At 51.3% G+C, this 19,663-nt stretch overlaps 2 protein-coding genes across 4 annotated transcripts; one reads left to right on the top strand and one right to left on the bottom strand.

Annotated features, from left to right (window-relative positions):
- The first annotated feature begins 1,004 nt into the window (after positions 1 to 1,004).
- LOC120947285 (DNA ligase 4) lies at positions 1,005 to 6,322 on the top strand. Its single transcript, XM_040362489.2, has 2 exons — positions 1,005 to 1,684; positions 1,769 to 6,322. The coding sequence occupies exons 1-2, from the start codon at positions 1,556 to 1,558 to the stop codon at positions 4,382 to 4,384; spliced, it is 2,745 nt and encodes a 914-aa protein (XP_040218423.2). The 5' UTR covers positions 1,005 to 1,555; the 3' UTR covers positions 4,385 to 6,322.
- A 525-nt stretch (positions 6,323 to 6,847) lies between these two features.
- On the bottom strand, positions 6,848 to 19,301 carry LOC120947293 (E3 ubiquitin-protein ligase ZNF598). 3 transcript variants are annotated; one of them, XM_049610911.1, is made up of 6 exons: positions 19,097 to 19,301; positions 17,696 to 17,848; positions 17,362 to 17,591; positions 11,414 to 11,596; positions 10,523 to 10,732; positions 6,848 to 8,823 (listed from the first exon to the last, which is right to left on the bottom strand). In XM_049610911.1, the coding sequence occupies exons 3-6, from the start codon at positions 17,414 to 17,416 to the stop codon at positions 6,953 to 6,955; spliced, it is 2,319 nt and encodes a 772-aa protein (XP_049466868.1). In that variant the 5' UTR covers positions 17,417 to 17,591; positions 17,696 to 17,848; positions 19,097 to 19,301; the 3' UTR covers positions 6,848 to 6,952. The 3 variants fall into 3 exon arrangements, with proteins under 3 accessions (XP_049466868.1, XP_049466869.1, XP_040218433.2); XM_049610912.1 differs by having other exon boundaries at positions 17,704 to 17,848; XM_040362499.2 differs by having other exon boundaries at positions 17,362 to 17,848; positions 19,097 to 19,300.
- Positions 19,302 to 19,663: the final 362 nt, after the last annotated feature.

Raw genomic sequence — 19,663 nt, 5'->3', positions numbered from 1 at the left:
TCGAGTCCCGAAGAGCCCGGATAATCGGTGCTCCACTGTAATTGCATATTTTCTTCTCAGCGGTGGCAACCCAAGCGCCACAGATTAAGCTCGACTGAAAGACTGGAAAATCGAATATCTATAGAAAAAAAACGAAAGCTTCATAGATTCACTGATTTACTCAATAAATGGCGTTTTATAATTCATCATTATATTCCTGTCCTTTTCTTGAAATGTGTTTCGACAAGTTTCATCTAATCATGATGTGTATAGCCTTCTAACTTTCCGAACAAAAATCTATATGAGTTCTCGTGTAGTCAGATACATCGCTATCCACACCATCGACCGTAATTCAGTTCCCACTTGCTTCTGTATAGATGGTTCATATTGGAGTATAGTATTTAAACGTATCGCCGTTCTAGTTCTAGCGATGCAAACTTCATTGCAAAATCATATATCAGTACAGCGGGAAGGAGAAAGCTCTCAAAGCGAGGAAAGCGCTCCACTGGTTGGTTATCCCACCAACAGATGGCGCTACCAGCTTTTTGCTATTTTTAGAATGCATCGGTCGTTCACCATCTGCTAAACGAAGTCTTTCTATATTCCGTAGAAACACTAGGCGAAAAACATTGCAAGAAAAAGACAGCAATATAATGATGAGTTATAATACGCCATCTATTGAGGAAACCAGCGAAGCTATGGAGCTTTCGTTTCAATATCTTCATCTGGAGTTTAATGCATACAATGATTCGGGAAATGGTTTTGTGATTTTACGGTATTTTGAAAAAAAAAAATCCGCGATTTTCGGTAGAAAAAAATAAAAATCGTTAGTCGCGGCCGCGAAAACCCGCTTGCTGAAAAATTTATGGATATGACAGTTCGGGAAAGTTGCCGTTGATACTTTTTATATGGGTTTGACAGCAGGCGGAATTCTGCAGCATCGAAATTCCGGTCCGTGTATTTTCGGCCTTAGATGTTTATTGAATAGTTTGAATAGTTTTGAATAGAGGCTTTGGCTCCAACGGAGTTCTTTCGCTTTTTAAATTTCGGCCTTAGAGTGCTAATCACGGTATTTCTGAGTATTTTAGGGGAGATAAATCGTTATTTCTGGTCACTCTGCTGATAATAAACAACGTTTGCATTGGCCTATGAGACGCGTATAGTGCGATGCGTCGAATACTCGAAAGGTAATTTACGCTATTTACGCCTAAATGTAAAGCAACGCTGAAGCCGCAAGTACCTTTTTTGTTACACACAAAATTAAGGCACAATGAAAAGCTCAAAACAACAACAACATCAGCAATCTAGGCGAAACACTATTCCCGCTTCTTACATTGTGTTGCAAGCTACGATGCGCTGTCAAAGTTCTCGGTTTATTTACGTTTGCGTTTCCCCCGCAACAATCAGCTGATCCGCATGAGTCACCGCCTTTTACCTGTGGTTTCATGACTATTCATGTGCCCACAGCGGTCAGGGTTCACCGGCGTATAATAGCAATGCCCGAGCGGATAAAGCCCGTACTGCACCAGCTAGGACCAGTGTTGCCGTTGTGTTCGCTTCCCGACTGGACCGAACGATGGAATCGTTCGGCGTGCTAAGCTCGCTGCTGGAAAAGGTGCACCATGCTCAGCGGCCGGGCAAGGAGGCGGCGCTGCGCAAGTTTTTCCAGGACTTTGAGCGCTACCGGCAATCGTGCGCAGAGGGGGTAAGGGGCCAGTTGTTGCCGTCTGGAGTGGTATCCTCATTTCCATCGCTTACCTATTAATTGCTTCCCGTTTCCCGCCGGCAGCCCAATCGTCCCTCGATCCACGCGTGGCTGCGGCTGCTCCTGCCCGGGCTGGACCGCGAGCGGAAAGCGTACGGGCTGCGGGAGCGCTCGCTGGCCGAAGCGTACGTCCGGGCGCTCGGGCTCGATCGGCGCAGCGAGGATGTGCAGCGGCTGCTCTCAGCTGCCACCGACGACCTGGCGACCCGGCTCGGTTCCCTGCTGCATGGCCGCTGCCCGGCGGTGGGCGATCTGACTGTAGCCGACGTGAATGCTCGACTCGATGCGATCGCGGACGGGGGGCCAACGGCCGCCCGGACCGAGCTGGTGCAGCTGATCGAGCGAGCCAGCCCGCTCGACCAGCGCTGGCTGGTGCGGATCCTGCTCAGAAACCTGCGTCTCGCGGTGAGCAGTCGGCGGATACTGCAGCTGTACCATCCGAGCGCCCCGACGATTTACGATGGTGCGAGCGACCTGAAGCAGATGGTGGAGCAGATCGAGAGTAGACAGGCGACGGCGAATGAGCTGCTGGACGAGCCGGATGGGGCCGTGATCCGACCGCTGCACTTCGTGCGCCCGATGCTCTGCCAGCGGCTGGAGCTGCGCCAGGTCGGGGAGCTCCTGCGTCGCGACGCCTACTGGCTCGAGACGAAGATGGACGGCGAGCGGTTCCAGGTGCACTGGGACGGCGAGACTTTCCGGTACTACTCGCGTAACGGGCACGACTACAGCGAGTCGTTCGGGCGGAGCGCGGACCAGGTCGGCGGCACACTGACGCCCATGCTAGCCACCCTGCTCGCACCCTCCGTTCGGTCGCTCGTGCTGGACGGCGAGATGATGGTGTTCGATCGGCGCACGCTCCGCTACCGGGACAAGTGCGACGGCACGGACGTGAAGGCACTGCGCCCGGGCAACACACAGCTGCGACCCTGCTTCTGTGCGTACGACGTGCTGCACCACAATGGCCGCTCGCTCGCCGGCGTACCGTACGCCGAGCGGGCCCGCCTGCTCGCCGAATCGGTGCGCGAACAGTTCGGCTTTCTCGAGCGGTGCCGGCGGGTGCGTGTGCGCGACCCGCCCCACCTGCTCGAGCTGATCAACGGCGCGATCGACGAGCGGCAGGAGGGCGTGGTGCTGAAGCGCGAGGACGCACCGTACCGACCGAACCGGCGGGCCGGCACCGGCTGGTACAAGATCAAGCCGGACTACGTCGACGGGCTGGTGGTGGACTTCGATCTGCTCGTGCTGGGCGGCTTCTACAACCAGCGCCGCACGTACGTGAACGCGTTCCTGGTCGGGGTGGCGGCCCGCACCACCCCCCGCCCCGAGTACCTCTCGGTGGCGAAGGTGTCGATGGGCTTGGGGACGCTCGAGTGGCAGCAGCTGAACCAAACGCTGCGGCCCCACTGGCGGACGGGCCCGGTGGATGGTGGTGATGGTGGTGCGGTGGTGCAGTGCGGGCAGACCGCACCCGACGTGTGGATTGCGCCCGCCGACTCGATCACGCTGCAGCTGCGCGGCTCCGAGCTGGTGCGGAGCGATTCGTACGCCGCCGGATACACCATACGCTTCCCGCGCATCGTCACCGTCCGGCCGGACAAGCTGCCGGACGAGGTGTGCACGCTAGACGAGCTGGAGCAGGTGGCAGGCAGTAACAGGGCGGCCCCGAGCGCAGGCGGCCAACGGGCCACCAAGCTGGCCAAGCGGCACGTCACGCTGGAGGACCTGAGCGCACCGCCGACCGTGTCCAAAGCGAAGGCGCCACGCAAACGGGCGGCGCTGGTCACGTTCGAGCGCAAACCGGAGCAGGAACCGCCCCCGCTGCCGGGCGGCATGCTGCACGGCAGGGACGTGTGCGTGATGAGCGTGGGCAGTCAGCCGGGCGCAGCCACCATCGACGCACTCGAGCGGCTCGTGCGGCGGCACGGTGGCCGGGCCGTCGCCAACCCGACCCCGGCCACGTACGCCATCGTGGCCGGGCGCGTCACCTTCAAGGTGCGCAAGTACATGGAGACGGGCCGCTGGGACGTGGTGCGGGACGAATGGTTGCTGCGAGCCGGCACCGAGGGTAGGCTGGAAGCGTTCCGGCCGGAGGATATGCTCAGCGCAACGGAGCCGACGCGCATGCGGCTGGCGCAACAGTACGACCGGTATGGTGACTCTTACACGCGCCCCACCACACCGACCTCGTTCGGCGCCCTGTTGCGCCGCATGGGAGGCGACACCGGCGAGCCGGGCCGCCTGACCGACCGGGAGGTGGTACGGGGCGAGCGGATGCTGCTGGGCGTGCGGCACGCCACCCGAATGCGTTTGTTCCGCGGTCTCACCGGACGGCTGTACCGGTCCGCGCAAGCGTGGGATGGGCAGGTCGCCGAGTTCCGGGCCCAGCGGGACATGCTGCGCTTCGTGCAGTACGGGGGCCGCTGGTTGCGCGACTCCGAGCCGGGGCGCGCGCGTTACGTGTTTGTTGCGCCCGGCGCTACCGCCACGGTGCAGGAGATGGAGCGGTGGGCCGACCAGATGGCGCACGGTGAGCCGGCGAGCGGGGATGACACGACACTGCTGCAGGTCCGCTGGATTGCGCGCTCGATCGAGGCGGGACAGTTGTGCGATGGGGCGGATTTTATCGTTGCTGACTGAAACGGTCACAAAGCATCAGGATAGCACTTAGCATAGACATACATTAGTGTTGGGTTTCCTTGAATCTTTCGTTGAGATTCATTCATATGAAGCTTCATTGATTCAGTGATTCGACTCTCGAATCGGCTCTTCAAAGTTTTATCTCCAAGGATTCATCTCTAAAGATTCATCTCCATGGACTCATTTCCAAAGATTCATTTTTAAAGATTGATCTCCAAGGATTCATCTCTTAAGATTCATCTTCAAGGATTTATTTATAAAAATCAACTTTTCAAAGATTTATCTCCAAGGATACATCTCCATGGACTCAATTCTAAAGATTGATCTGGTAAAGATGTCCAAGGGTTTGACTCTTCAGCGATTCATAAATCCATCAAATATCTCCATCATAAAGCCAGGAAATATGCATCTTTAGAGATGATTTTGTGTGATTTTCAAAATATTGAATTTGCGCGACCCTACCACTGTCTCCCCTTAGCGAAACAAACTAACCGGCTGCGTGGTACACACCAAGAAGTCTCGAAAGCTTGTATAGGTTGGCATGACTAGGTTGTTACGCCAAGAAGAAGAATAATGAAAAGCTCAAGCTCTATGAATCCTTGGAGATTTCCTAGGAAATTAATCCCTAGAGATTCGTGGATCTTTCGAGATTCATGAATCTTTGCAATCCAGCTTCAGATGCATTGAATCATTTCAAAGATTCATTCCGATTCAAGCATCTGAATCAGAATTACCCAACACTACTATACATGTATTCAAAAAACAAATCCTAATTAATGTACGTTATCCAATTGTAAAATGTTTCTACCACGTAGCAGCACTGTAAATAATAAGCAACGTAGAAACACGACCAACAAACGAAAGAATAGAATTATGAAAAAGAGTGTTAGACTTCAAATTTATTCCACTTCATTATACACTGGGAGAGCATGATGCATATCTGAGGAGAATCCGGCAGCGGAAAGGGAGAGCTAGCAGGGGGTTGAAAGGTCGTCGTACAGTACAGCTGGGCATATTCGCAGCTATTTGACGGCGGATTCATGAAATGGGGGAGTGCGAGCCACCTGGCGGCCGCTTCAGATATTCGGCAGCACGCACATCGTACATCGTTTGCGTTAGGTTAAATGTTTATGCTATTTTAGTGTGGAACAGGATTTATGCAGGAAAGATATTCTGCGCTCCCTTCACACCCTTCCCCATCAACTATGTGAGTGTGTGTAACTTTACATACAGGTATATCATCTATTTCGCTTGCTTGAACTGTATATGCATTCTATGCATACCCGAGCATGTTTGTTTGTTTGTTTTTCTTCATGTATTTGCCGTTTTATAATCCAAATTCAAAATTCATTACAATTCATTCCGCATAAATATGACAGTGTGAGTGTATGTGTATGTATGTGTGTGTGTGTGTTTATCTCCTTAGAGCAAAGGGATTTCTCATATACAATTGTTTATCTCATTTTTCATGTTTCCTGTCTGCTGCCACCCAGTGTTCGTTCGGTTTCCCCCTCTCCGTGTTAATGCCTGCCTGTCTGCCAGCGTGACTTGTTTGAAAAGACTGTGCGCATTTTCGTGTACGCGCCATTCGCTCTCGTTCTTCCTTCCACTACCTTTTCCCCACGACACCATTTCTGTTTCTACGATTTTTTTAAATAATTTTAAAAGAAAAAAAAGGAATAGAAAACATTTTTCGAGTCTGACTTGGATTTAAATATACCAACCGAAGAGAGAAAAAAAAACAAAACAGGAAGCAACTTACTTCCTTTCTGGTTTTCCCTTCGCGTTCTCAACAAAGCTACTACATGTTATAGGCCTTTCCGCAATTATCTCCCGCTCGGGAGGGGTGAGGGACGTTACAATATAACCATAACTTGAGAGTAAGTGGGTATGTGTGTGTGTGTGTGTTTGAATGCGCACAAACAAAAAAAAAGAAAACCATAAAAATAAGCATTATTAACGCGCAAACCCAGACAATCGAAGCGTCCAGAGACGGTGGTAGTATTTAGTCGGGAAGGTAGCGGGGATGTAGCGAAATGGAAGGACACACCAACATTAGCGTATACAAATTATTAATAGTTTGCGCCCTCGATTCGATTGCGATTACTAAGTGCCGTCACGTGGCGCGCCTTAATTAAGGCGACAAAAAACGCACGCACGCACACACACACACACATCCGCATGCACGGTATGCACACCAACAATACGAGGTGTGAAAATGGGGTGGAGGAGGCGGGGTTAGGGCGTATGTTATGAATTTAAAGGAGTATAATATATATATTGTAAAATACATAAATCTATTATTTTACGCGCACTGGTTGAGTTGGTGTGCGACAATTGCGTGTAATCGAAAAGCCAACAATAGGAAGGGAGGGAAAAGAAGAAGAAAAAAAGGTAAGCAAAACCTGTCCATTTCACAGTCCGGGAAGAAGGGGAAAAAGTGAAGGGATGGAACGAGCAAAAAATCTTATCTCTTTGTGTGTAAGTGTGTGTGTGTGTGTGATTGTTGTCCTAGCCATACATTTAGGTGAGTGTTGCACGCCATCGTCCTCCTGTCGCTGCGTTAAATTAAGAAGACACGGTTGCAGTGGTATTGGTGTCGGTGGTGGTAGTGGCGGTGGTGGTGGTGGTGGTGGTGGAGGTGCTGCTGCTGCTACTGATGGCGCTAGCAGGAAGCAGCGAGCGGAACAGGCGGACCACGGTCGAGACCGGGGCGACGGCCACGCTGGACCGGGTCGGCGGCGGGGGAACGAGCTCGAACAGTGTGGCGAGGGCGTACGCGACGGCGGCGGCAGCCCGAGCCACCTCCTGGGTCGCGCTGACCATCGCCGGGACCTGCTCCTTCGTTGGCAGCGCCGTTTCGGCACCGTCGGCGTCCGGCGTCGCCGCCGGTGGCGCCACTGCCGCAACGGCCGCCTCCGCCTTCAGGCCGGCGGCGTGCGCTTCCGCACCGGCTTTGGTCACCTCGTCGATCTGGGCGAGCAGTTTTTTGCTTCGGTCCGGATCATCCGACGACGCCGGCTCCCTGTCCGCCTCCGCCAGCGACTCCTGCAGCACCTTCTCCACGACCGCCTTCGCTGCCTTGGCGGCCCGGGCGGCGAGCTGCGTCGCCGCCAGCACCTCCTGCAACAGCTCGCTCACGTTCGCCGGCTCTTCGCCCTGCTGCTCTGCACCGTCAGCCGTTGGGGCGGCACCAGCCACGCCCAGCTTCTGGCCGGCGTCGTTCGCTTTCCGGGCGGCCCGGTTCGCGGCGGACGCGATCGAGGTCGCATCGTTCTCGCCAAAGTCCTTCGACTTGGGCTGCAGCTCGCACTTCAGCTTGATCTGCTTCGGCTCGGCACTGTTCTTCTGCGGCACCGAGATGCGCATATCGGCCAGCTTCTGCAGCAGCTCGTCCGCCTGCGCCTGCTCCTCCAGGTCGTCGCGCTTGGGGAAGATGAGCAGGCACCGCCCATTTCGGCTCTGGCTAATCTTGGCCGGGTAGCAGTCCCGCGTGCGCAGCTCGTCCTTGAAATCCTTGAACGGCACCGAGAACATGTTCGACACGCGGATGCGCACACTGTCCTGCAGCTGCGGTTTCGGCTGGCGCGGTGGCCGCTGCTGCTTCTGCTGCGCCGCCGGCTGCCCGTTGGTGCCGTTCGCGGCGCCCGCCTTATTGTTCGGGCGCAGCCGGCCCCCCTTGCCGCCCGGGTGCGGCCGTTGCCGCTGGTGCTGCTGACCGTCGCCGCCCTCCTCGCCGCCGGTTCGGCCCCCGTCCGGGCTGCCGTAGTCACCCGAGTCACGGCGCGAGTAGCGACGCGGCTTGCGCGAGTAGCGCCGTTTCCGGCGCATGCGCGGGCCACCGCCCTCGCCACTCTCGTTTCCGCCGTCGCCATTACCACCGTCCTGCTCGTTGCCGCTCTTGCCGCCCTCGCCCGCCGCACTGTTGCGCGTCGACCGGCGGCGCCGGTTCGACTGGCGGCGCCGGTCCTGCTGCTGGCCGCCGGCGCTTCCGCTGCCGCGCGTGCGCCGCTTCCGGAAGCTCTCCACGTCCGTGTCCTCGTCCTTCAGCTCGATGTGCTTGCCCTCCGACTCCAGGCGCTCCTTCAGCTTCTTCAGCACGCGCACCACGTCCAGCCGGCGGGACGACAGCAGGCCCCACTGGACGCCGATCGCGCGCGGCTCCGGCCGCGGCTCGACGCGTATCACGCGCGTCGGCGTCACGATCAGATCGACCGTGAAGTCGTACGGCTGGAACAGGTCCGCCTGCAGCTCGCTGAACACCTGCTCGTCCGCCACCGTCGTCGCGATGACCGTCTTCGGCGTGATCACGCCCAGCTGCACCAGGATCGCTATCTCCAGGTCAACGTACCCGTTGCCCTTGCCGATGCGCTGGCCGCGCTCGGAGACGGCCACGCACCCGACCACAACCATGTCGAGCGGTTCGGTCTGATCGATGCCTGTTTGTAGGCAGGGCGTAGTAAAGAGAGAGAGAGCGGGAGAGTAAGAGAGAAATTAGTTTAATCGCGATTTTTTCGTTAAAAAGTAAACATTAAACAACACGCTGTCTGCAGAGCGCCAGGCTAATCCTGATTAAGTCGTTCGTATGTTAAGGCTTCTAATTGCAGTGTTGTTGTTCTTTTTTTTCTATAGTTCCACGTGTTGGGGTTTCATGTTATTGAAAACATGATTTTTACTTTGTAACGAAATCTATTACATATTCGTAATGTGACTAAATTAGCGACATGTTCAAGCTGAGCAATTACAGTCGTTGCCACCAAACTTTGGCTCTAAGACATCCATTTTTGCGCCTAAGCCGAGGCGTTTGGGTGTGTGGCCTGGGACCGCTTGAACCAAAATGTATATTCACATTTGCAATTCTACAGTACCTGCCAGTCCATTCTGGACGTCTGAACTGAGAAGAGATTTTCAACTTCGCAGATTTCTCTACTGATTGTCAGACCAACCTTATCGGTGTTTTCCTCTATCTTCTCTCCATGCGTGTTCAAAATAATATAAGAATTCCAAAAAACTGTTCGAGTTATAGAACAAAAACCAACAATGTGTATTTTCCTGAAATCGAACATGGAATTCCGGACACATTGTTTTTGTTTAATTAAACGGTTAAAAATCGAGAAAAATTGTTTTACAGTATTTATGATCACGGTGTTCGAACGGCAGTCGAATGGAATAGTGCGTTTCAAATCGAACAGCAAATTATTGGAAACATGCCAACTAATTCGTATCGAGGAACTTTTGGCCTAATTTTAAAAATGTAAAAATGCAAATCTTATTCGTCGAACCTTCCCCAAAATTATTTTGGGGAAAGTATCAGATTGAGCCTCTCTTTACGCATGGTTACTGCTTAGACCATTATACTTCTGCTAAACGTTTAGGAATTGCGTTTAGAGCCGTCAGTACAAACATGCATTACTTTTTGATTGGATGTTACAAACGATTTCGCTACAGGTTAGTAGTACAGGTGAGCTTACAGCTTTGATATTAGTCGCCATAATAAAAAAGGATTTCTATCGAAATTGGTAGGAAGCGAGTTTCTAAAATGCTGTTCATAATCAATGCCAGCTATTGGAATCTATTCCCCGTAACAAACCGCTGTAAAACAGTTTGAACCGACCTGAGTGAAAGGGTATGGCGTGGCAGAGCTGGAGTGCTAATGAAAACAATCATCATTAGGTAGCTCCCTAACCAGAATCAGTTCACACACACGATCGTTACTTGTCGGTTGATCAATTAATGAAGGAACATGGTACGCGCATTCTCTAACAGTTGAATAATTCATTAGTTCTAATAATGATAATTATTTGAAAGCTTGTAGCATTCGCCGGCAACACAAATGCGTGTGTTTTTGTGGGCACAAATTTGCACCGTCAAAACCGCTGGCTTGGCTTATCAGACAACGCGAAGCAGTAGACAGATTAACCTGTTACACCTTTCTCTATCACCAAGTGCATTAATCTCAGCTGCACTAGCAACGAAACATCCAGCTGTACGAAAACAAATGTAGAAAATAAACGAACAACACAGAAGCGCAGGCAGGGAAAGGGGGGGGGGGGGTGTAGAGAAAGAAAAGGTAGTTCAAGCACGGCTCTAATTGCGCATGAATCTGGGGGCGGGGGGGGGGGGGGGGCGGGAACGTACCGAGCTCCTCGTATGTGTCCTCGCCGGCCAGCATCTTGACGATGCGTCTCTGTTGGACGAGCGGCACCTCCTCCACACTGCTCGGCAGCTTGATCTTCGCGTACAGGTAGTCGGACTTTTGCGACGGCGCGACGAACAGCGTTTTGTTCGCCTTCAGCACCTGCAGCTTGACCGCTTCCTGCGCCATATCGATGTTCACCTTAATGTTCGCTGTTGATGGTACAGAAGCAATAAAATACGTTAGTGATAAAGGGCTACTTTCTAGTGATGGGAAAAATGCCGATTTGGAATCGATTCCGGATTTTCGCGAATTAGTTACCGGAATCAGTCCAGAAACAGGTACAAAAATCGATTTCGGAATCGGCTCTGGAATCGGAATCGGAATCGTAATCGGTTCCGGAATTGGAATCGGCTCCGGAATCGGAATTGGCTTCGAAATCAGAATCAGCTTCGAAATCGAAATCGGTTTCTGTATCTCCATAAGAGACGTTTGGATCTAATGATGCTACGTATTGATAGCCGCAAAGAATCAAAATTTACTTGTAAATGATCAATTCTCATGCAGATTTCCGGACTGATTTCGCTTCTGCAACATGCTGTTTCAATTCGAGAACTGATCCTTATTCCGGAGCTAATTCCAATTCTCGATACAGTTCTGATTCTGTTATCGGAACAAATTGCGATTACGGAGCCGATTCTGATTCCGGAACCTAAATTCAACTCTGGAATCGGCTCCAGAATTGCCTCCGGAATCAACTCCGAATACGGTTCCGGAATGGACTCCGCAATCGGAATCGATTCCAGCATCGGAATCGGCTCCGGAATTGATTCCAAACACGGAATCGGAATCGGTTAGAAATGGCTTATAAACGGGTTCGCCGGGCTACTTACTCGCTTGTTTGAATTCGGGGGTTTCGGCGAGTCGCTCGGCCGTCTGTTCCGCTGCCGGAAAGAGTGGTATCTTTCTGTTGACGTAGTTGCTCGAGGCCGAACCCTGCGGGAAGAGGGCTTTCATCGTGGTCCACACCTGCTGCCGGTAGAAGCGTTTCGAGGGTGCGTTGTCATCGTTGTTCTCTGCAAGGCGCACGCGTACGCGCAACATACCGAAAAGAAACGAAGCGGTTCGGTTTAAAGTGGAGGTTTGGAATAGATTTTGGAAGCTAATTTCTATCAATTACGATGCCCCCAAGCGATCCCTCCTAAATCCTGTATTGCTTCCGAATCATCGAATGCTGCTTTATGCCCCTCGGTCGCCATGAACACGTGGTGAAATGTGCGGGCGAGATGTCGATAGCAATCGTTTGCCTGTTGCATCATGGTGTTATATATATAAAGTAAATGTTTATACGCCTTCTACAGCAATGTCCGCTTTGGATCAAATTTGTCCCCAAAAGCAATGAGTAATGGAAGCTAAATATAACTTTGGCGCTGCATTGCAACCTTTCCCTATCCAATCACCAACCCCCGCGACAAACTGTAGTGGTGTTTGCCTTCGTGATCACTTTCTAATCCGGACGCCGGGATTCAAATGTATCCGCCGATTTGTTTGCAATGTCAGCAGTTTGGTAAACATTGACACTTTCTACACGAAAAAAAGAGCTTCTGGTTTCTGGCTGCGTTAGAAAACCCCAGATTAATTAAAACTTTTAAACATAAACATCCGCAGTCGCACCATCACCAGTAGCTTCCCTGTACTTTATGCGTGTGTGTGTTTGTTTGTGCGTTGAAGTACATTCTGTGTCAGCGGTTGAGCGCGGTTGATCGATGGTATTGGGAGTTGTCTTTTTCGGTTGATTGAAGCAGACAGAAGAGAGCACACGCAGATCCGAATTATGCCGAGGACTGCATTAGGAAGGAAGATAGCAGCGGCGTGCGTTTGTGATTGTTGATTGTAGATTGAAGCAGATTGTAGTTCGTGCGCTGGGTTGGTGGGTTGGTGGGCGGTGGTTGTTTCTTCTGCTGGAATGTTTCCGCTTTATACACATGCACATACATACGCACAGCACAACCACACACACACACACAAAAGTACAGGTTCGCGTTTGAGGGGAGGGGCTGAAACAATTCTGTGCGCAAGAGCGGAGCGGAATAATTAGCGATCGTCAGTGTTATTTAGTCACGTACTAAGCATTTTCTTTACATTTATTATCCTGAGTATGCATGGGCCTTCTTTCCGATTTATGGGTTTGACTTGGTTTTGATCGTAAAAATCCGCTATTTAAAGTATTGATTAATGGTTTACTGTATTTTTGTTTGCAGGAGGAAACACACTCATAAAAACTATCTGCTACCGTCAGTGTCTGTGAAGGGCTGCAAAGACTGAAAACTTAAGCCGGGGATAGGTATTAGTGATAAGTACTTTGTGTGATATTCTAACGAGACGAGTGTATGGTAAATAGCGGACAAAATTCATAACATTCCTGCGAAAAGATTCATCGATCTGTTCGAACGTGCTGCTCAACAAAAGCAGCTGTCCGATCGGAGCAGTGATGTGCTCTCTGAAGCACACCCACGACTCCGACTATTGTTAATACGATTCCGACTCCGGCAAAATAGAAACCAATAGTTTCGTACGGAGTAGGAGTCGTCCAGAGCCGTAGTTGTCTGGGTTCCGGACATCCGGAATTGTCCGGAGTCGTCCGGAGTTGCCCAGAGTTGCCCGAAGTCGGACTCCGGAAGACTCCGGATGTCTCTCGGAGATTCTGGATGACTCCGCCTCCAGACGACTACGGACGACTCCGAATGACACTGACTCCCGTGGACTTCTGAACACTCCGGGCGATTCCGGAGTCGGAGTCATTCGGAGTCGTCCTCGATGAGTCGTCTGGAGTCGTGTGGAGTCGTGTGGAGTCGTCTGGAGTCATTTGGAGTCGTCTGGAATCTTAATCGTCTGGAGTCGTTCGGAGTCGTTCGGAGTCGAACTCCGGAAGACTCCGGATGACTCTGGAAGATTTTGGGTGGCTCCGTCTCCAGACGACTTCGGACGACTTCGGACGACTCCAGACGACTCCGAATGACTCCGACTCTGATGGACTTCGGAAGACTTCGGGCGATTCCAGAGTCGGTGTCATGCGGAGTCGTCCTTGATCAGAGTCAGAGTCATCCAAAGTCGGAGTCGTCAGGAGTCGTCCATAGCCGACCGGAATCGGTGGGAGTCAACTGAAGCTGTCCAGTGCAATGTGCTTGTGATCAGGCATTTCATTTCGTTGTGTGTTTTTGGCTTTCACATTGCGCGAGTTCTTCGTATTTATGCCTTTGTTTTAAAGGCCCACTCCGGCTATAGACTTCGGACAACTCCGGCTATTGTTAGTCCGATTTTGACTCCGGCAAAGTCATAACTGCAAGCTCCGTCCGTCCGGAGTCGTTCAGAGTTGTCCGGAATAGCTCGGAGTTGCACTCCGGAAGACTCCGGATAACTCCGCTTCCAGACGACTTTAGACGCCTCCGGATGACTCCAATCGCTTCCAAAAGACTCCGGATAATGCTGACCGGACCTAACTTCGGAAGTCGGTACCGAAATTATAGTAGTCATATCGGAGTCGACTCCGTATGTTTGCAAATGTTACCCATCACTAGACCGGACACACGGTTGTGTGTTTTTCGTCCAGTGTGTGTGCTGCGCATTTCGGGGTTGCAAGGAGTGGGGAGGGAGTGCGCCGCCGGATGGGAAAAGTGGGACTAGTAACGGGGCAGCACAATTTCAGCCACCCACCCAACGATTGGAAAACGGGTGTGGGGAGCGGAATGAAATAAAGAAGAGGAATCACACATCCACAATAATAATAATAATAATAATAATAATAAAATCATCCAACCAAGTGAGTCTAGCAGGGGAATGGCAAAAAAAAGGAAACCCACTGAGCCAAACGATGAAGCGGCGGGGCGGCGGCGGCAACACACAAATCAAAAACCCGTTGCACCGCGGTGAACATACAACACACCACTTACATTACACTTATACTGCGAGTACTGTTGCGCGCTCTCTATTTTCGGAGCCGAATGGTTGTGCACAGTTGTGCGTTTTCCCTGCTTTCCATCGGCACGTACATCGGGCAGCGCACGAGGGGTTGTGATGGTGAGGGGATAAGGGGCGGAGGGGTGGCGGCGTGCTACAAGCAGGGTGTCGACAAAACGAAACAATCGCTAACTAATGCAATCGGTATGTGGGATGTCCTTATACGATTCGATGGCGATCGCGTACGATAAACGGGGCGAGGGTTGGTGGTGCAATGGCCGATCGAATACCACACAGGGGGATGTGGATGTGTGCGAAACAAGCAACAGCACCAACAAAAACGGAACAACTGTCAAATGGTTGCCAGTTTTGCTGGGCGGGGCACAGCGGTGAGAGAACGCGATCGATAAAATATGATCTCATCGTCGAACAGTGGCCGCCGTTACGCGGCGATTTAATGATCGCTTGGACACCTCCAGGACACACGCAGTCACACACACACACACACACACAATTGCGTACAATTGCGGAAGGAAGAAGACGTGCGCGGTGTGTCCTTCTTGCTGCTTTTGCCGCAAAATGTGCACGTGTCAACGGCAAAGGGCAAAGGAGTAGGGGAGCGGCAATTTCACCACCAGCAAAACTCACCTTCTGCCACACGATTCTCACTACGTCAGTCATCCATTTTGATTAGATTTTTATGGCGCGCTTGCGCTTACACCCTCTTCTCGTCGCCGGTCGTTCTTTCTCATCGACAAAAGAGTACGAAAAAGGAGATAATGAAGCGCCCGCAAACAAGGTGCTCCATAATTCGCGATCGGTAAAGTCGCTGGCGCACAGCACGGACACACATACACACAAGTGTGTATCGCGCACGCGTTAGATGCATCTTGTTTCACCATCTATCCGCGTCGATGTGTGCGTGCGTGTTTGGAAGACACGTTCGCATCTTTCTCACTCACCTGCATGCGCGAGCGAGAGCGAAATCGAGCAACCTACGGTGATGATTGTGTGTGCGTGTGTGTTGATCTCTCTCGCTCTCTTTTTCTCATTTCTAATTAAGGCACTGGGGTGGTGGTGCTGTGTGCACTGATAGGCCTTAGCAGCAGGCACTTGGAATAGAAATTGTCTGATTCTAAGCGCTCATGTGTGTGTGTGTGTGTTTTTTTTTTGTACATATCTGGAGAAAAATGTGCTTGCGAGTTGTTTTTCTTTTTCATTTCACGCAAATTTGTAAATCACTTGTAGCCGGCGCCATCTTACCCGCGAGAAGCGAGAGCGCGAGAGAGTGAAAGCAAGAGACACGAGAGTGAATAGTAACGTTGTGCTGTGTGTGCTGATAATTATTCACCCCTGAATACAGACACACTAACACACACCACACGCTCAATTGATTACAGTTTTCTTCAACTCCATTTTGCTTCTCTGTTTCTGTTCTCGTGTTGCATCCTAAGACTCTATCAATTTCAGCCCTTTCAGTTGATCCTTACCGCTATTTAGCAATATGTGTTTTTTTCGCACTACTTCAGCGAATTGGTGTGTCGACACCAAAAAAAAAATGATGACACGCGCGCACACGTGCGTGTACGGTTGGGCGCAGCACGGACCAGGCGCGTGACTTTTGCAGCACCCGCGGCGTTAGTGGGAGAGGTCATTGTGCTTGTGTTGCTGGAGGGGGTTGGTAAGCCAAAAGCAACAGCACTACAACCGAGGCTTGCCAAAATTACCAATCCTTGGTGTTAGAACACGATTTACACGCGCTCCAGTGTATGCGCGCGCGCGTTTGTGTGTGTGTCGCGAGTGTCATCTCACACACGGCGAAAACGCCATCAGCACCGGCGCTGCCCATATGCATGTGTGTGCGCGCTGATGATGTATATGAAGAGAGATGCGCGAATAGATATTGCATCACGCAGGCACTCTATTTCCTCCCCAAGCGACAAAACCAACATACTTTCTCGCTCACTCCGGTTTACCGATCTATTGGGTAGAACGTGAAAGCATGTCGATTTTGTAGTTGGGTCACTTTTTTAGCATCGTCTACGTGTGTGTGTGTGTGTGTGTGTGTGTGTGTGATGTTCCGAAAAAGATATGAAAATAAGAATGATTTCACGGTGCACACACCACAGCCACACACGAGAATAAGATAGGATGGTGACGGTGGTGGTGGTGTGTGGCAATTGCGATGAGATGACTTCATCTCACGCACCGCACGCACGCTTCATTGGCGAGCGAGAGCCCGATGAACAAATTCGCCTGTGAGTGCGTGAGAGAGCGAAAGAGAAGGCGCGCACGAAATGACACATCCTGTGTGCTGTCTGTGTCTCACACGTTTTTTCGGTGCGTTTTAATTCGGGATGAGGTAAGCTTGCAAACATTTCCTAAAATACTTCCACCAACTGCATCCCGCGCGGCCAATTTTTTTGAAACGTAAAATGTTGCCACCATGAAGTTGGAAGAAAATGGGGAAAACAGAGGAAAACAAAAAAAACAAAAAAGACGAAATAAGCAAAGTCGCGGCTGGCTGCCACAAAACCGGCGCGTGGTTGGTGTTTTGCCTCGCTTCTGTGTATTTAGTATTTAGACGGGATGACTCAATTCCAAAATACAAAACCAGCACAACCACACAACACCACCGCCACCCAACACACCTATGCAATTGGGAAAAAAGGAAGAGTCGGAGGGTTGTGGGGCTTGTCACATTCTCTTGCTGCTTGGCCCGCTCCATGCTCATTTCACCGGGCGAATAGAAACATGTCATTTCTCTTTCTCTCTCACTCCCCAATAATCTTCGCCCGCCAAGCAAACCGTGGGTTGTGTTGAAATTTTACGATTCTGAAACCCTCCCCCATCCCCCGGCCGGCTGACCCCAGGCGTTACTTACCCATGGGAGGTGGAGAATTCTTTTGGACGTCGTCCTCGGGCTCGCTGGCGACCATTATTATTGCTTTGCGCTGCTCGCTGCCTTTCTCTGAGGGATGTGTGACCGGTCGTATGTGTGTGTATGTTTTATTGCACCCGGTTTTTGCTTCTTCCTTTTATTGCTGCGTCGGTTTTACGGCGTTCTCGCCTTCGCTCCGTATGCAGCAACAGCGACAAGCACACACACCAACACTGGTTTTGATGGTCACCACACGGTCAACAATAAAACAACAAACCAAAATAAAAAAAATAAGCTACAGTTGTGTCTTTTCTCGACCACTTCCAAACACACGTACGCACACACCCACACACACTGATGCGCGCGCGCGCGCTCTATTGTTCTGTGTATATAGCTAATGCGGTTCGCTGTCCTTTGCTCGGTTGTGTTTTGCACAATTCGAATCTTCTTCGTCGGTGCGTAACGCCCACGAGGTTCCGGGTGAAGGAAGCTGGAAAAGAAAATGAGAAGGACATACATAGAAACACACACACACAATTAGTTTATTTGCAGTTTTGTTGATTGTACCAAAAAAATAAGAGTTGCTCTTAGTGCCGATCGCCCAAACCCCGCTTAATTACACCTTATTTGGGGCTTAACTGGGCTTGCTCTCTTTTTCTGTTAACTCACTCTTGCACACAACAGAAGTAAGCACACGCATACACAGAAATCCACAGTCACACGCACACACTATCGCACCTGTGTAGTACGGCTTGGTGCGTGAAAACACACCAGGAGTGTGTATGTATGTGCGTGTGTGTGTGTGTGTGTGTGTGTGTGTGTGTGTGTGTGTGTGTCACGTTACAGCAATTGGTAGATCCATTGCTTTGAGCGAAATAAGGCAAAGTGAGATACAAAAAAAATGGAAAAAAAATTAAACAAGAGCACACAAATATTTTGCTTAAGTAGAGAAGGAAGAAAGCATCCCGAATATTTGTGCGGGTTCAGCAATGTACAACCAACATCATCGTAGCAGCGCAACCGCGCTAGTAGGGCAATCGCAAAACGCGTTGGCACGAAAGAGAGGGGGAAACAAGGCGAGGCTGATGCCTTCCGCTGCGGCCGTTACACGCATACACACGCAACCGGCACGTATCACGGCACGGGCAAGCGAGAGGGCGAAAGCGAGAAAAGGAGCGAAGCGGCGGGCCCGCTCTACAGTTGCATTTTCTCGTCCCTAACCTTACAAAAATCCAAATCCCGAGCCCGAGTGCACAAAATGCTTCACTCACAGAAAGAGAAGCACCAACGCGAAGCTGAACAAAAATGGCGAAATGTTTGCGGGACTTGGGGCTTCGTGCCGGTTCCCGGAGAGGCCTATTTCCTGCACCTCCCTATCGGAAGTGGCACTCGGGCTGGCTGTGCTTGGATGTTACGTGGTGTGTATAACCGTCCCCGGCACAGTTCGGCCTACGGTTAGACCGGCATGATCGCGTAGGTTGTTACGCTAGTGGCCAGAAGAAGAAGGCGAAGTAGCTTCTGTACAAATTAGATGGGTTATAGTTTGGCACACACACACACGCACGGGGTATCTTTAACTCTTCCTATCTCTCTCTCTCTCTCTTTCTCGCTGACTCCTTCGCCATGAATGAAGTAAAAAAAATCACCGCCGCCTTCAAGGAACGGCAACACTGCGTGATCGCGCAACGGCACGCCAATTTGCAGGCTGTCTGTATGTTCCCCTTTTTTCGGTGTTTACCTTTAATGCCGCTGTCGTAAGACTTGCCGTGTATGCGTACGCGATGCGTAGTACAGTCGCTTGCTGCAGCGAAATACAAAATGTAGGAACTGTTGTGATTTGGGGATGCACAGCACTCTAGGAGGGTAACACACGTCCGCTTCACTCAACGTTTGGTATATAGTGATGTGTGCGCTCCGCGTGCCGGATCATACATGCACGCATGGAGAGCGTTCTGCTCCGTCGCGCACCGCTGGAACGATGGTTCCATCCGGTGCGGCAATCGCTCGAGAGCGTGCAGGAAAGGGACAGGTAGTGCTGCCAGTCGTCCCGCTCTGGTTCGCTCCGGCTGCATCGTGGAGATGCACGGTTCCGCAGCGCTTTGCCTGAACATCACTATGGGAAATTTCTACCTCCCTGTGTGCAGATATGGACCTGTACCTGTGTGCAGATATGGAGATCTTTTTTTTTCGAAGCTTCAAAAACTATGCATCATTATTTGTGAGACTTTGCGTAACTAATTAGTGACGTTTTTGCTGACAATCCACGGGATTTGACTAACGTGGAAATTAATAGCGTTTATCATGA

Source organism: Anopheles coluzzii, chromosome X (genome assembly GCF_943734685.1).
Source record: "Anopheles coluzzii chromosome X, AcolN3, whole genome shotgun sequence".
In the NCBI taxonomy this organism is placed as follows: domain Eukaryota; kingdom Metazoa; phylum Arthropoda; class Insecta; order Diptera; family Culicidae; genus Anopheles; species Anopheles coluzzii.
The sequence above is the reverse complement of the archived record's forward strand: the minus strand, read 5'-3'. Positions and strand labels throughout refer to the sequence as shown.

Bases quoted from the DNA above. Each gene is read 5' to 3' on its own strand.
- LOC120947285 (XM_040362489.2), top strand. From the start codon at position 1,556: ATGGAATCGTTCGGCGTGCTAAGCTCGCTGCTGGAAAAGGTGCACCAT. The intron at 1,685-1,768 runs GTAAGGGGCCAG...TCCCGCCGGCAG, and splicing joins GGCAATCGTGCGCAGAGGGG to CCCAATCGTCCCTCGATCCA.
- LOC120947293 (XM_049610911.1), bottom strand. From the start codon at position 17,416: ATGGTCGCCAGCGAGCCCGAGGACGACGTCCAAAAGAATTCTCCACCT. The intron at 10,733-11,413 runs GTAAGTAGCCCG...TACCATCAACAG, and splicing joins CCCCGAATTCAAACAAGCGA to CGAACATTAAGGTGAACATC. The intron at 8,824-10,522 runs GTACGTTCCCGC...GCCTACAAACAG, and splicing joins GGACACATACGAGGAGCTCG to GCATCGATCAGACCGAACCG.